The sequence below is a fragment of the Bos indicus genome, chromosome 3 (assembly GCF_029378745.1).
Source record: "Bos indicus isolate NIAB-ARS_2022 breed Sahiwal x Tharparkar chromosome 3, NIAB-ARS_B.indTharparkar_mat_pri_1.0, whole genome shotgun sequence".
Lineage (NCBI taxonomy): Eukaryota > Metazoa > Chordata > Mammalia > Artiodactyla > Bovidae > Bos > Bos indicus.
Genome location: NC_091762.1, coordinates 11,406,942 through 11,422,457, shown reverse-complemented (window position 1 = coordinate 11,422,457; position 15,516 = coordinate 11,406,942). Strand labels below are relative to the sequence as shown.

At 36.2% G+C, this 15,516-nt stretch overlaps 1 protein-coding gene across 1 annotated transcript; it reads left to right on the top strand.

The window, feature by feature from the left end:
* The first annotated feature begins 13,954 nt into the window (after positions 1–13,954).
* On the top strand, positions 13,955–15,269 carry LOC109556701 (olfactory receptor 10R2-like). Its single transcript, XM_019958140.2, has one exon. It carries the CDS (start codon positions 14,316–14,318, stop codon positions 15,267–15,269), a length of 954 nt encoding a protein of 317 aa, XP_019813699.2. The 5' UTR covers positions 13,955–14,315.
* The last annotated feature ends 247 nt before the right edge of the window (positions 15,270–15,516 follow it).

Genomic DNA, 15,516 nt, shown 5'->3' with positions numbered 1-15,516 from the left:
CAGTCTAAACAAACTTACCATTAGAAATAAAATTAAATTTGTAATTTTAAAAAGAAACAAAATCTCCCAGCAAACAGAAGTCCAGGACAGGATAAATTCACAGGGCAAATTCAAACATATAAAGAAGAACTAATATTTATTATCAAATTATTCCCTCAAATTGAAGAGGTGGAAATACCCCCAATTTTATATATTATTCAAGACCCCCCATTACCCTGATACCAAAACCAGAAATCAAGAAAATTATAGGCCAATATCTCTGATGAATGTAGAGACAATAATCCCCAACAAAATTTAGTAAACCTAATTCAAAAATACATAATCTGACTCGTACACCATGATCAAATGGGATTTATTCCAGAGATAAAGGATGGTTCAATATCTGCAAATTCATCAATGTTATACACCATGTTAACAAAACTAAAGGACAAAAATTACATGATGATCTCAGTAGATGCAGAAAAAGAATTGGAAAAAAAATAATATTTATTCATGATAAAAACTCTCATCAACATTGGTATAGAGAGAGTATATCCTAACATAATAAAACCCATTTATAACAAACCCACGGCTAACATGATACTCAGTGGTGAAAAGCTGAAAACTTTTCCTCTAAAGTCAGGAACAAGACAAGGATATCCATTCTTAACACTTCTATTTAACATAATGTTGAAAATTGTAGCCACAACAAACAATAACAAGAAATAAAAGTCATCCAAATTAGAAGAGGTAAACTGTCACTATTTGCAGTTGACATGATACTAAACATAGGAAACGCTAAAGTCTCCACAAAAATATTAGACCTAATAAATAAATTTAGTAAAGGTGCCGGATACAAGATTAACTCACTGAAATCTGCTCTTTTTATATACACCAATAATGAACTGTCAGAAGGGAAAAACAAGAAAACAATTCCATTTATTTATTTTAAATTTAATTTTATTTTATTTTTTAACTTTACAATATTGTATTGGTTTTGCCATATATCAACATGCATCTGCCACAGGTATACACGTGTTCCCCATCCTGAATCCTCCTCCCTCCTCCCTCCCCATATCATCCCTCTGGGTCGTCCCAGTGCACCAGCCCCAAGCATCCAGTATTGTGCATCGAACCTGGACATATCACATATGAAACAATTCCATTTAAAATCACATCAAAAAGAATAAAATACCTAGACATAAGTTTAACCAAGATGTGAAAGACCTGTACTCTGAATACTGTAAAACAATGAAAGGAATTGAAGATGATACAAAGAAATGAAAATATATCCTGTGTTTTTAGATTAGAAGAATTAATATTGTTAAAATGTCCTTACTATTGAAAGCAATATACAGAGTCAGTACAACTCTTACCAACATATTTTCACAGAGGTAGAACAAATAATCCTAAAATTTATGTATATCCATAAAAGACCCTCAATAGCCAAAGCAATTTTGAGATGAAACAACAAAGCTGGAGGTATCGCACTCCTGATTTTAGATCATATTATAAAGTTATAGTCATCAAAACAGTATGTGCTGTTTTGAAATATACCCATATACCTATGATCAGAAGATCAGTTAATCTATAACAAGCAAAGCAAGAATATGCACTGGAGAAAAGACAGTCTCTTCAATGAATAATTTTGAGAAAAGTGGAAAACTAGGTACATGTTAAAGGAAAAGATTAGAACATTTTCTTACACCATACAAAAATAAATTCAAAATTGATTAAAAACCTAAATGTAAGACTGGAAGCTATAAAACTTCTAGAAAAAAAAAAGTAAGGACATGCTTTGAGAGAAATCATAGCAATTTTTTTTTTTGATCTGTCTCCTACCTCCTTCTGTTCCATAGGAAACAAAAGGAAAAATGTATAACAATGAAACCAGAACACTTTCTGACACCATACACACACACTCACACACACACACACACACACACACACACCCCTCAACATGGATTAAAGATTTAAATGTAAGGCCAGAAACTATAGAGCTCTTAGGGGAAAACATAGGTAGTACATCACAGCAGGATCCTCTTTGACTCACCTTCTAGAGTAATGGAAATAAAAACAAAAGTAAAGAAATGAGACTTAAGCATAAAAGCTTTTGCAAAGCAAAGGAAAAATTAAACAAGATTAAAAGACAACTCTCAGAATGGGAGAAAATAATTGCAAACTAAACAACTGACAGGATTAATCTCCAAAATATTCAGGTAAGTCATGACTCTCAATGAGCTACTTGAGCTTATTAATTGAGTTGAAAAACACCATTTCAACTCAATGAAATGGGTGGAAGACCTAAACAAGACATTTCTCCAAAAAAGACATACAGATGGCCAGCAAACATATGAGAAGATGCTCAACATGGCTCATTATTAGATACAAACCAAAACTACAATGAAGAATCACTTCACACTGGTCAGATTGCCATCATTTAAAAAAGCTACAAACAACAAATGCTAGAGAGGGTATGGAGAAAAGCAAACCCTCTTGCACTGTTGATGGGAATGTAAATTGATACAGCCACTATGGAGAACAGTATGGAGAGTCTTCAAAAAACTAGGAGTAGAACTACCATTTGTTGTTGTTCAGTCACCAAGTCATGTCTGACTCTTTGTGACCCTATGAACTGCAGCATTCCAGGCTTCCCTGTCCTTCACTATCTCCCTGAGTTTGCTCAAACTCATGCCCATTGAGTCAGTGATGCCATCCAACCATTTCATCCTCTTTTCCCTCTTCTCCTCTTGCTCTCAATCTTTCCCAGCATCAGGGTCTTTTCCAATGAGTCACTTCTTCCCATCAAATGGCCAAAGTATTGGAGCTTTAGCTTCAGCATCAGTCCTTCCAATGACTATTCAGGACTGATTTCTTTTAGGACTGACTGGTTTGATCTCCTTGCTGTCTAAAGGACTCTCAAGAGTATTCTCCAGCACCACAATTTGAAAGTATCAATTCTTTGGCACTCAGCCTTCTTTATGGTGCAGCTCTCATGTCCATACATGACTACTGGAAAAGCCATAGCTTTAACCATATGGACTTCTGTCAGCAAAGTGGTGTCTCTGTTTTTTAATATGCTGTATAGGTTTGTATAGCTTTTCTTTCAAGGAGCAAGCATCTTTTAATTCCATGGCTGCAGTAACTGTCTGTCATGACTTTGAAACCCAGGAAAATGAAATCTGTCACTGTTTCTTTTGCTTCCTCATCCATTTGTCATGAAGTGATGGGACCAGATGCTACTATCTTAGTTTTTTAAATGCTAAGTTTTAAGCCAGTTTTTTCACTCTCCTCTTTCACCTTCATCAGGAGGCTTTTTAGTTTCTCTTTGCTTTCTGCCATTAATATGGTATCATCTGCATATCTGAGGTTGTTGATATTTCTCCTAATAATCTTGACTCCAGTTTGTGCTTCATCTAGCCCCACATTTTGCATGATGTACTCTGCAGATAAATTAAATAAACAGAACTACCATATGACTCAACAGTCCCACTACTGGGCATATAAGCTGAGAAAACCATAATTGAAAGAGACACATGTACCCCAATGTTTTTGCACCACTTTTTACAATAATTAGGACATGGAAACAACCTAGATCTCCATCAAAAGATGAATGGATACAGAAATTGTGGTACACATATATAATGATATATTACCCAGCAATAAAACAAATGCCTTTGAATCAGTCCTAATGAGGTGGATGAAGCTGAGCCTATTATACAAAATGAAGTAAGTCAGAAGGAGAAAGACAAATATTGCATATTAGCACATGTGTATAGAATCTAGAAAGATGGTATTGATGAACCTATTTGCAGGACAGTAATGGAGATGCAGAGATAGAGAACAGACTTGTGGTCACAGTGGGGGAAGGAAAAGGTGGGACAAATTGGGAGAATAACATGGAAACATATACATTACCATATGTAAAATAGATAGCAAATGGGAATTTGCCGTGTATCATGGTGAGCTCAGCTCAGTGCTCTGTGACAAGCTAGAGGGGCAGGATGTCATGGGAAAGAGGAAGGAGGGAGAGGACATACATACACCTGTGGCTGACTCATGTTGATGTGTGGCAGAGGCCAACACAATACTGAAAAACAATTATCCTCTAATTAATAAAAAATAAAAAAATATATAAGCAGAATATGTTTTGACAGAAATCATAGCATTTTTTTAGGGGGGAGGAATGTCTCCTACCCCATATGGAACAAAAGCAAAAATAAGCAAATGGACCCAATTAAACATAAAAAATTTTGCACAGAAAGGGAAACCAGTGACAAAATGTTTTCCCTGCTGAATAGGAAAAAATAAATGCAAATTATGTGACTGGTAAGGGGTTAATATTCAAAATATATAAACAGCTCATACAACTCAATATAAAAAAACATTAAAAAATGAGTAGAAGTTCTGAATAGACAGTTTTCCAAAGACATACAGATGAAAGACACATGAAAGTATGCTCAATATCACTAATAGAGAAGTGCAAATCAAAACCACAATGTAAGAATTACTATCATCAAAAAGTCTATGAATAACAAATGTTGGCAAGTATAAGGGAAAAAGAGAAATCTAGCACACTGTTTCAGAGAAGGCAGTGGCACCCCACTCCAGTACTCTTGCCTGGAAAATCCCATGGACAGAGGAGCCTGGGAGGCTGCAGTCCATGAGGTCGCTAAGAGTCGGACACGACTGAGCGACTTCACTTTCACTTTTTACTTTCCTGCATTGGAGAAGGAAATGGCAACCCACTCCAGTGTTCTTGCCTGGAGAATCCCAGGGACGGGGGAGCCTGGTGGGCTGCCGTCTCTGGGGTCGCACAGAGTCGGACACGACTGAAGTGACTTAGCAGCAGCAGCAGCACATTGTTTATGAGAATCTGAACTAGTACAGCCACTATGGAAAACACTATTGGGTTTCATCAGAAAAACTTAAAATAGAACTACCACATGATCTAGCAATTCCATTTGACATATATCTAAAGTAAATGAAAGCAATAATTAAAAAAGATACATGCACCCTAATGTTCATAGTAGCTTTATTTAAATAGCCAAAGTACAGAATCTCTCTCTCTCTGTCTCTCTCTCTCTCTAGAGATTCACTGTTACTGAGTGAATATATACACATATATACAATGGAATGTTACTTAGTCATGAAAAGAATGAAATTTTGCCATTTGCAATAATTTGAATGAAATTGGAAGGCATTATACTTAATGAAATTAAACAGACAAAGACAAATATTGTACACTATGTTTATATGCAGAGTCTGAAAAAAAAAAAAAAGAATTCACAGATATAGTGAACAATCCAGTAGATATCAATGGGGGAGGGAAGGTGGAATGGGAAAGATGGAAATAGAAGATTAAGAGATATAATTTACTATGTATGACACAAATAAACTGCCAGATATATATATATATATATATATATATATATATATATATAAACTGGCAGACTCTAGAGATCAAAGTTTGTAAACCACTATGCCATCATGTTTGCTATAATCTATTGATTTAAGTAGTCATTTGGCCTACCCAGATTCAGTGGAAAGTATATATATAAATATATATATAGTGTGTGTGTGTGTGTGTGTGTGTGTGTGTGTGTGTGAGTTAGTTGCTCAGTTGTGTCCAACTCTGTGACCCCATGGACTGGAACCTGCTAGGCTCCTCTGTTCATGAAATTATCCAGGCAAAAATACTGGAGTGAGCTGACATTCACTTCTACAGGGGATCTTCCTGACCCAGGGATCAAACCCAGGTCTCCTGCATTGTGGGCAGATACTTTACCACATGAGCCACCAATTTATATTATAAACAGAGGGAATATAACCAATATTTTACAATAATAGTAAAGGGAGTATAATCCATGAAAAAATTGAATCACTATGTTGTATACTTGAAACTAATCTAATATCAGCTATGTTTCAATTTAAAAAGTGCTGTCTATTTTTGAGATTAGTTATTTGTCAGTTGCTTCATTTGCTATTATTTTCTCCCATTCTGAAGGCTGTCTTTTCACCTTGCTTATAGTTTCCTTTGTTGTGCAGAAGCTTTTAATTTTAATTAGGTCCCATTTGTATATTTTTGCTTATATTTCCAATATTCTGGGAGGTGGGTCATAGAGGATTCTGCTGTGATTTATGTAGGAGAGTGTTTTGCCTATGTTCTCCTCTAGGCATTTTATAGTTTCTGGTCTTACGTTTAGATCTTGAATCCATTTTGAGTTTATTTTTGTGTATGGTGTTAGAAAGTGGTCTAGTTTCACTCTTTTACAAGTGGTTGACCAGTTTTCCCAGCACCACTTGTTAAAGAGGTTGTCTTTTCTCCATTGTATATTCTTGCCTCCTTTGTCAAAGATAAGGTGTCCATAGGTGAGTGGATTTGTCTCTGGGCTTTCTATTTTGTTCTGTTGATCTATATTTCTGTCTTTGTACCAGTACCATACTGTCTTGATGACTGTGGCTTTGTAGTAGAGCCTGAAGTCAGGTAGGTTGATTTCTCCACTTCCATTCTTCTTTCTCAAGATTGCATAGGTTATTCAAGGTTTTTTGTATTTCCATACAAATTGTGAAGTTATTTGTTCTAGCTCTGTGAAAAATACCATTGGTAGCTTGATAGGGATTGCACTGAATCTATAGATTGCTTTAGGTAGTATACTCATGTTCACTATATTGATTCTTCTGATCCATCAACATGGTATATTTCTCCATCTATTAGTGTCCTCCTTGATTTTTTTCACCAGTGTTTCATAGTTTTCTATATATAGATGTTTAGTTTCTTTAGGTAGATATATTCCTAAGTATTTTATTCTTTTCTTTGCAATGGTGAATGGAATTGTTTCCTTAATTTCTCTTTCTATTTTCTCGTTATTAGTGTATAAGAATGCAAGGGATTTCTGTGTGTTGATCTCAAAAATATACAAGCAATTCCTGCAGCTCAATTCCAAAAAAATAAATGACCCAATCAAAAAGTGGGCCAAAGAGCTAAACAGACATTTATCCAAAGAAGATATACAGATGGCTAACAAACACATGAAAAGATGCTCAACATCACTTATTATCAGAGAAATGCAAATGAAATCCACAATGAGGTACCATTTCACATCAGTCAGAATGGCTGCTATCCAAAAGTCTACAAGCAATAAATGCTGGAGAGGGTGTGGAAAAAAAGGAACCTTCTTACACTGATGGTGGGAATGCAAACTAGTACAGCCACTATGGAGAACAGTGTGGAGATTCCTTAAAAAACTGGAAATAGAACTGCCTTATGACCCAGCAATCCCACTGCTGGGCATACACACTGAGGAAACCAGAAGGGAAAGAGACACATGTACCCCACTGTTCATCGCAGCACTGTTTATAATATCCAGGGCATGGAAGCAACCTAGATGTCCATCAGCAGATGAATGGATAAGAAGGCTGTGGTACATATACACAATGGAGTATTACTCAGCCATTAAAAAGAATACATTTGAATCAGTTCTAATGAGGTGGATGAAACTGGAGCCTATTATACACAGTGAAGTAAGCCAGAAAGAAAAACACCAATACAGTATACTAATGCATATATATGTAATTTAGAAAGATGGTAACGATAACCCTGTATGTGAGATAGCAAAAGAGACACAGATGTATAGCACAGTCTTATGGACTCTGTGGGAGAGGGACAGGGTGGGATGATTTGGGAGAATGGCATTGAGACATGGATAATATCATATATGAAACGAATCGCCAGTCCAGGTTCTATGCAGGATACAGGATGCTTGGGGCTGGTGCACTGGGATGACCCAGAGGGATGGTACGGGGAGGGAGGTGGGAGGGGGGTTCAGGATGAGGAACATGTGTATGCCCTTGGCGGATTTATGTTGATGTATGGCAAAACCAATACAATATTGTAAAGTAATTAGCCTCCAATTAAATAAATTTAAAGTAAAAAAAAATTAAAATCAAAACTCTGTCTAGGGAACCAAAGTTGATATTCCGAGTTAGGGAGTAGAAACTGGCAGACTCTAGAGATCAAAGTTTGTAAACCACTATGCCATCACGTTTGCTATAATCTATTGATTTAAGTAGACATTTGGCCTACCCAGATTCAGTGGAAAGATATAGACTGCTGATGAATTTTTTCACTAAAGGATTTCCAGAAAGTCTAGCCATGGTCCCAATCTATGACATAACTGAAGAACAGTAAAGTCACTAAATCCTAGTCATCAAATTCTTATTTAGTACCTTGGAATTTCCTCCTCCGTTTCCATCCCTCTAGCACCTCTGATGTAACTTATACAAGATTGGGTCACATGGGTCCCTAAGAGAGACATCTTTGAGTATCTAGTACAATATTTTCCCATTTTTAGCCCAAAGTATATGGACTCACTGGCAGAGGGAATAAATATGCAATGTGAAATTAGAAAGTAATCTTACTAAGGGAGAAGTCTCAGCTAACACCTGTAACAAGGGCACTGTGACATTTTACTCTACAACCCAAATCTTCTTTCTTTGTTTGTTGAACAAATATCAATCATGGTCACATTATATTCCAGGAAAAAATTGTTTTCCCATGTGTCTGAAAGACTTATGTTGCTTCTGATATTCTAATATTATGCTCTCTATTCTTTGTGTCTTTCTTCCCCTGCTAACTTTCAGAAAGGAGAATATGAAGTGAATATTTTTTGCCAGTTTGAGTACAAAAATTTAGCCATTAGGTAGGGATACTCACAGGAAGTAGTTCTACTATGTCTGTTTTAACAAATAAGACCAAGAAAATTTTAACACTCTAATAAGTCCCCAGAGAATTTCTATGAGGTAACCAATTAATGCCACAATTTGTTAGAAAGGGCCTTGTCTTTGACCAACTAATTCTCATAGTGTATTACTATAGTTCTACTTGATAACTGGGGATATTATGGACAAGAATTGGACAGAATGTGGTAATTAGCTCCCTACGGAGATAGAGATCTCAATAACAAACAAAGCATTGAGGTCATTGCTGATGTAAAAAGGAAAGACCATTGTCATACTCATTGGGGACACACCTAAACTATCCAAGGCAAAGGTGGAATTTTTGTGTTGAGCAATGTATATAGCTCTCTTATACTGGTCTAGAATTTGTAGAAAATGGAAGAAGAGCCCTGGGACATTATGATAGGGAAGGTAATTTTGGCAAATTTCACCAGAAAGTTTAATAGAAGATTCCACGATGTGTCTGAGAGTAAAGACATCAGCATGTCACTGGGCATTAAATTCTCATTTGAAACAATATGAACATTTTATTTAGGGACTTTTATTTTCTTATTGAGAAGAGCAGTGACAATCTCATCATTTATTTTTACGTCAAACTTTTTAAACTGTAGGTTTTTCATGGAGCTACTGATCTGTTTCCCCCTAGTTGTTAGTATTGGAAAATAGAAAAACTGGTCAAATTATCAATGGGGCAATTGGATGCTGAAAAATGTAAGGATAAAAGTAAAGACCACAGTAAGAAGAAGGTAGGGCTGCAGGATAAGTTTTGAATTTTTTCATGAAAATTTTCATATTTCATGCAATATAAGAAAGAAAGATGACAAATTTAAGTGGAATATGGAACATATGGAAACATAAAGTAATTTTACCTATGAGGCATATGATGGTACAAACGGGGCCAAGCTGCTATAAAATAAGCTAACTGAGATCATTATTATCAATAATTCATTAATGAACTATTTATTCATCAAGTCTTTATATTTCACATATTCCATATATTTAAATATAGATTATGTTTTGATGATACACAAGGCATATGTTGTGGAATTTATCGTTGAGGTTGTCTAGTCTATTGGAGAGACAATCAGGAGAAAATAAAGACACATGAAACAACCTCTAAATATACTAAGCTTTAGATACACTAGAAACAACAAATTCTCCCTAGACTGATTAAAGAAAGTTCAATACTGGTGCCAGTAACAGCATGAAGAATGAGTGGGCCACAGGTGAAACTTAAAAGACATTCAAGGCTGAGATTTCCCTCTCTCCCTTTCTATGAAGTCTTGAAGTATAAAAGCGTGTTGGAAAACTGTGTGCATTTTAATGCAAGTTCTCTGTTATTAAGATTTAGTTTGCAAATGTTGATAGAGGATAAAATTACTTGCCTTTTTAATCAACTTAAGAAATTGGCTTTACTTTGGAGGTGATGAAACAAAATAATGAAAAATCAGCTTTCTTTTGCTACTTTTTGAGAAGGCAGTTTAATTATCTTATGTCCTTTTCCATCTTTTCATTTTTTCCCAAGGTTTCTTTGAACACAAAATATCCCCCTCTCCAAATTAAAAAAACAAAAAAACAAAAAAAAACAAAACCCAGCAATACCACTTGTTTGCTTGCATACCTCAAGGACTGTGGCAGCAGCCTCCCTATGGTTCTTTTGTAAAATATATAATGTAATGTAATGATCTGAAGGGCCTTTATTTTCTTTCCTGTCCAAGTCTGCACTTCCAAATTCAAAATAAATTCCCTAACTCATTTCAGCCGTCATCTCTCTGCCATGCAGCTATCTCAGATCCCAGACTCTGTAAGTAGCAAAACTTTCCCCCCTACAGAATTCCCATATTTGTTTCATGGTGCTTCATGTTCTACTTTGTGTAAATATCTTATCTCCAATAGACTACTTGTAACCAAGGAACTTGTCATTTCTTCTTTTATTTACCCACAGTTCTTAGGATAGTACCTGACATGTTACAGAAACTCCATAAATATTTGTCAAATGAATAAATCAATAGCTATATTTAAAGCATTTTTCCTATTTACCAATATCAATATTTTATACAATATTCCAGACTGGGTTAAGTACAGCCAATATTTTCCAAAGTAAATTTCTTTTCCAACTTCAGTTGCCACACACGTTCTGAGGATGAGTTTGAAAAATTATGTGATATGTTGAAGCAGTTGACAGGGAGGGCCATGGAATAGCCACTGAATAATGTGGGTTTTCTTTCCTTTCAGAAGCTCTGTCTTTCTTTGGATAGCTAGTCACTGTGCTTTCTGAGGATGATCTTGTAAAAGAGAATACTTAAAGAAAGGAAGTTGAAAAGATAGAGATTATATCCCAGGAGGAATAATATGGGAGTATTTGTTCTGGTCAAAAGCGCAATGTGTACTTCTTGTTTATAAAGTTTACAGATAAGGCTTCCATGGTGATCAATGCAGGAGATGTGGGTTCAATACCTAGGTTGGGAAGTTCCCCTGGAGAAGGAAATGGCAACCCATGTCAGTATGCTTGCATGGGAAATCCCATGGATGGAGGAACCTGGTAAACTACAGTCCGTGTGGTTGCAAAAGAGACAAGATCTAATGACTAAAACCAACAAAAACAAACAACAGATGAGGTAATTCAAAAGTTCCATTTCAAAATTTTACTAGACCTTTGTTTAAGCAAAAGAACAAAAAACTTAGATATTTTGTTGTTTATAGAGTACTTTGAGATCAATTATTGTTGTTTAGTTGCTAAGTAGCTTCTGACTCTCTTGTGACCCCATGGACTATAGCCTGCTAGTCTCCTGCTAGACTCCTCTGTCCATGGGATTTCCCAGGCAAAAATACTGGAGTGGGTTGACAAATAATAAAGCACTATTAAAATTAAAAGTTTACTTAGTGAGACAATGGAGAAAACTTCCCAATAATCAGAAAGAAAATGAGAAAGCGGCATTTTTTCTTCCAGTTTTAATGAAACATGATTGACATACAACACTATATAAGCATAAGGTATATGGCATAATAATCTGATTTACATACATCTTGAAATGATTATCACAAGTTTAATGAACTCCCATCATCTCAAATAGGTAAAATCTTAAAGAACTAGAGAAAAATATTAATAATTATATTTTTTTCTTGTGATTAGAACTCTTAGGGTTTAATTTCTTATGTGTGCATGCTCAGTTGCTTAGTTGTGTTTGACTCTTTGTGATCCCATGGGCAGTAGCCCACCAGGCTCTGCAGTCCATGGAATTTTCCAGGCAAGAATACTGGAGTGGATTGCCATTTCCTGTTCCAGGGATCTTCCCTGACCCAGAGATCGAATGTGCATCTCCTGCATCTACTGCATTGGCAGGTGTATTCTTTACCATTGCACCACTTGGAAAGCCCATTTACTCTCTTAATAACCATCATATGTAACATGCAGCAGAATTAATTATAGTTTGGGGATGACAGCAATTTTTAATGAAGCATTTGTCTCTGCATTTAGAGAACAATTTTAGAGAGATTTTTCATCATGAAATGTTGAAGCAGAAGGTTAACATTGTATGCTAGATTAATAGCAAAGGAACAAGTTTAGAAAATCCCTGAAATCAAATGCCATCTACCTGGGAGTTTTCCAAAATAACTTAGAAGAGAAACTGGTGTTATTGTTATTGGTCACTTTGTTTCTTCAACAAGTTTTCGAGGACTAGTATATACTAGACAGTATGTCATGTGTGGGTATGCAATTTCTTTCTCTGGTAAGTTATAATTTGTGGAATCAGAGATAAGCTTAAAATACTAATGGCAAAGCCAATACAGTTTTTATGATTGCTAAAGGTTCCCAGATAAAATAATACAGAAAAAACAAGAAGTTGTAGGAAGGATCAATGAGTACATGCCACTTTGAGAATTTAAAGAAGATTGCACAATTAAAAGAAGAAGAATAAAATGACAATAAATACGCACTTCCCTGGTGGCTCAGATGATGAAGAGTCTTCCTGCAGTGCACGAGACCCGAGTTCAATCCCTGGGTCAGGAAGATACCCTGGAGAAGGAAATGGCAACCCACTCCAGTACTCTTGCCTGGAAAATTCCATGGATGGAGGAGCCTGGTAGCTACAGTCCATGGGGTAGGAAACAGTCAGACATGACTGACCAATTTCACTTCAAATTTGCACTATTTCCAGATGTAGGGGATAGTATGTAAAAGGAAATGATTGTTCAAATTTTCTCTATGCTAAAGTTCATTTGAAGGAATATGTATATTGACAGTTATGAGAGGAAAGGTATGTTTGGAAACAGTATGAAAGACAGAATATAATTACTTTAACTTTATAAATAATTGAAGGTCATTTAGTTTTGTTAATAGGATAGAATTTGCCCTATAAAAAGACAACTCTACTGCTCTTAAGAAGGTGACAGAATGGGAAGAGACAGACTCCTCGGAGTCCATTCAAAATGCTCTTGTAATAATGCAGGTTAAGAGTTAATTTCTGGAAAAATGGGGGGGAAATGTATCATAGATGTGTTTTACACACACACACACACACACACACACACAATAAAAAACTGATCCGATGTGGAGGATGAGAATTTTCATGTGTTTAAATATGCTCCAGAAGTATACAGCTTGGATGACTAAGCAGCTTTGGAAACTTCTTACTGAGATACAGAACTCAGGTAAGGAACAGATTTGGATGATAGGTTGGAGAGGATAAGAATGTTTCAAATAAGAATATGTAATCTAGTACCAGCAATAAGAACTGTGTCAGAGTCATCAGGGAAAGTATCTGAGCCTTCCTGCTCAATAATTCAGAGATGGAGCCTGGGAACAATAGTCTGTTGGGTTTCCAAGTCAGGTATATAAAGAATAAGATATATAACCAAGTGGGAAAACAGTGAATGCTGGGGGAAAAAAAAAAAAAAAAAACTAATGCTAGAGTCTGTATAGGAACCATACACTAATTCTAAAACAGTAGCTGTAGTTGTAAGCCAAATTAATTTCAACAAATGACTGCATCGAAATGGGGTATGTTGTTAGTAATGAAAGAGAATTCCGTGTTTTAAGGACAAGCAAGAAAAAAACAAATCAATGATTACTGACTGACCTAGATGAAGAAACTATTAAAATCATGTGGGCTGTAGATCTTCATACATTGGTGGTATTCCTTGTGGAATATATGTATCAGTAATATGGATAAAATTATGACTACTTAAAATCACAATTAATGTAGATAAAAGTTTTTTTGAGGATTAGATTATCAACAAACTAAGCAGAGATTACATAAATCTACAAGCAGGGACTATATTTCTTAGGTGGCAGGAGAATACACTTTGAGCAAATATCTGTCCATTTCATTTGAACACTTGTCCCCAAATTCTCTGCTAAAATCATTTGCAGAAAATTAGCAATGTGGGCACATATTAATTTAGGATACATTTCACTTAGTTTATTGTAAAATGCTTTATTATTTTATCTTGGTTTCCTTTTTTCTCTCCCACACCTATTATTTCTCTTTCATACCAGACTGGTGACTTTATGAAGGTTATATCTCTCTGATTTCTTAGTTTCAAAGGACTCTGGACTTGATCATATTGACTTTATTCAATGGGATCAACTCTCCATGGCCAATTCCTCCTGTGTTACTGAGTTCTTCCTTCTGGGTTTCTCCAGTCTTGGGGAATTGCAACTTATCCTCTTTGTGGTCTTTCTCTGCCTCTATTTGATCATCTTGAGTGGAAACATCACCATCATCTCAGTAATCTACTTGGATCACAGCCTCCACACACCCATGTACTTCTTTCTATGTGTCCTTTCTACCTCTGAAACTTTCTACACGATTGTCATTCTGCCCAAGATGCTTATCAATCTGCTCTCTGTGTTCAGGACAATGTCCTTTGTGAGTTGTGCTTCACAGATGTACTTCTTTCTTGGTTTTGCTGTCACCAATTGCCTGCTTCTGGGAGTGATGGGCTATGATCGCTATGCTGCCATCTGTCAGCCTTTGCACTACCCCATTCTCATGAGCTGGAGAGTTTGTGGGCAACTGGCAGTGACTTGTATTGTCAGTGGTTTCCTAATATCTTTATTGGGAACAACTTTGGTCTTTAGCCTCCCTTTCTGTGGCTCCAACAAGGTCAACCATTACTTTTGTGACATTTCACCAGTCATCCGCCTCGCTTATGCTGAAATCTACATTAATGAACTGGTCATCTTCATTGGAGGGGTCTTGGTCCTTGTTGTGCCCTTGATCTTCATCTTCATCTCTTATGGATTTATTGCCTCTGCTATCCTGAAGATCTCATCAGCTGAAGGCAAACGAAAAGCATTCTCCACCTGTGCCTCCCATCTCATTGTGGTCGTTGTCCACTATGGCTGTGCTTCCTTTGTCTACCTGCGACCCTCAGCCAAATATACATCAGGAAAAGACAGGCTGGTGACAGTGACCTACACCATCATCACCCCACTGTTGAACCCTGTGGTATACAGCCTCAGGAACAAAGATGTACAGCTGGCTATTAGGAAAATGATTGAGAAGACTAGGTTAAGATTTTTTAATTATGTTAAGACTTTATAATTACTTTATTTTTCAATAGCACACACACATTTGGGTCAAATGTATCACTAATGTTTAAATCATGAACGTTTCTAGTCTATAACTCTGTGGGCTTGGGTAAGTTTTTTGACATTGTGAGGCTGTAGTGTTCTTATGTAAAACAGACTTAGTAGTATGTTCATCCGGAGAAGGCAATGGCACCACACTCCAGTACTCTTGCCTGGAAAATCCCATGGATGGAGGAGCCTAGAGGGCTGCAGTCCATGGG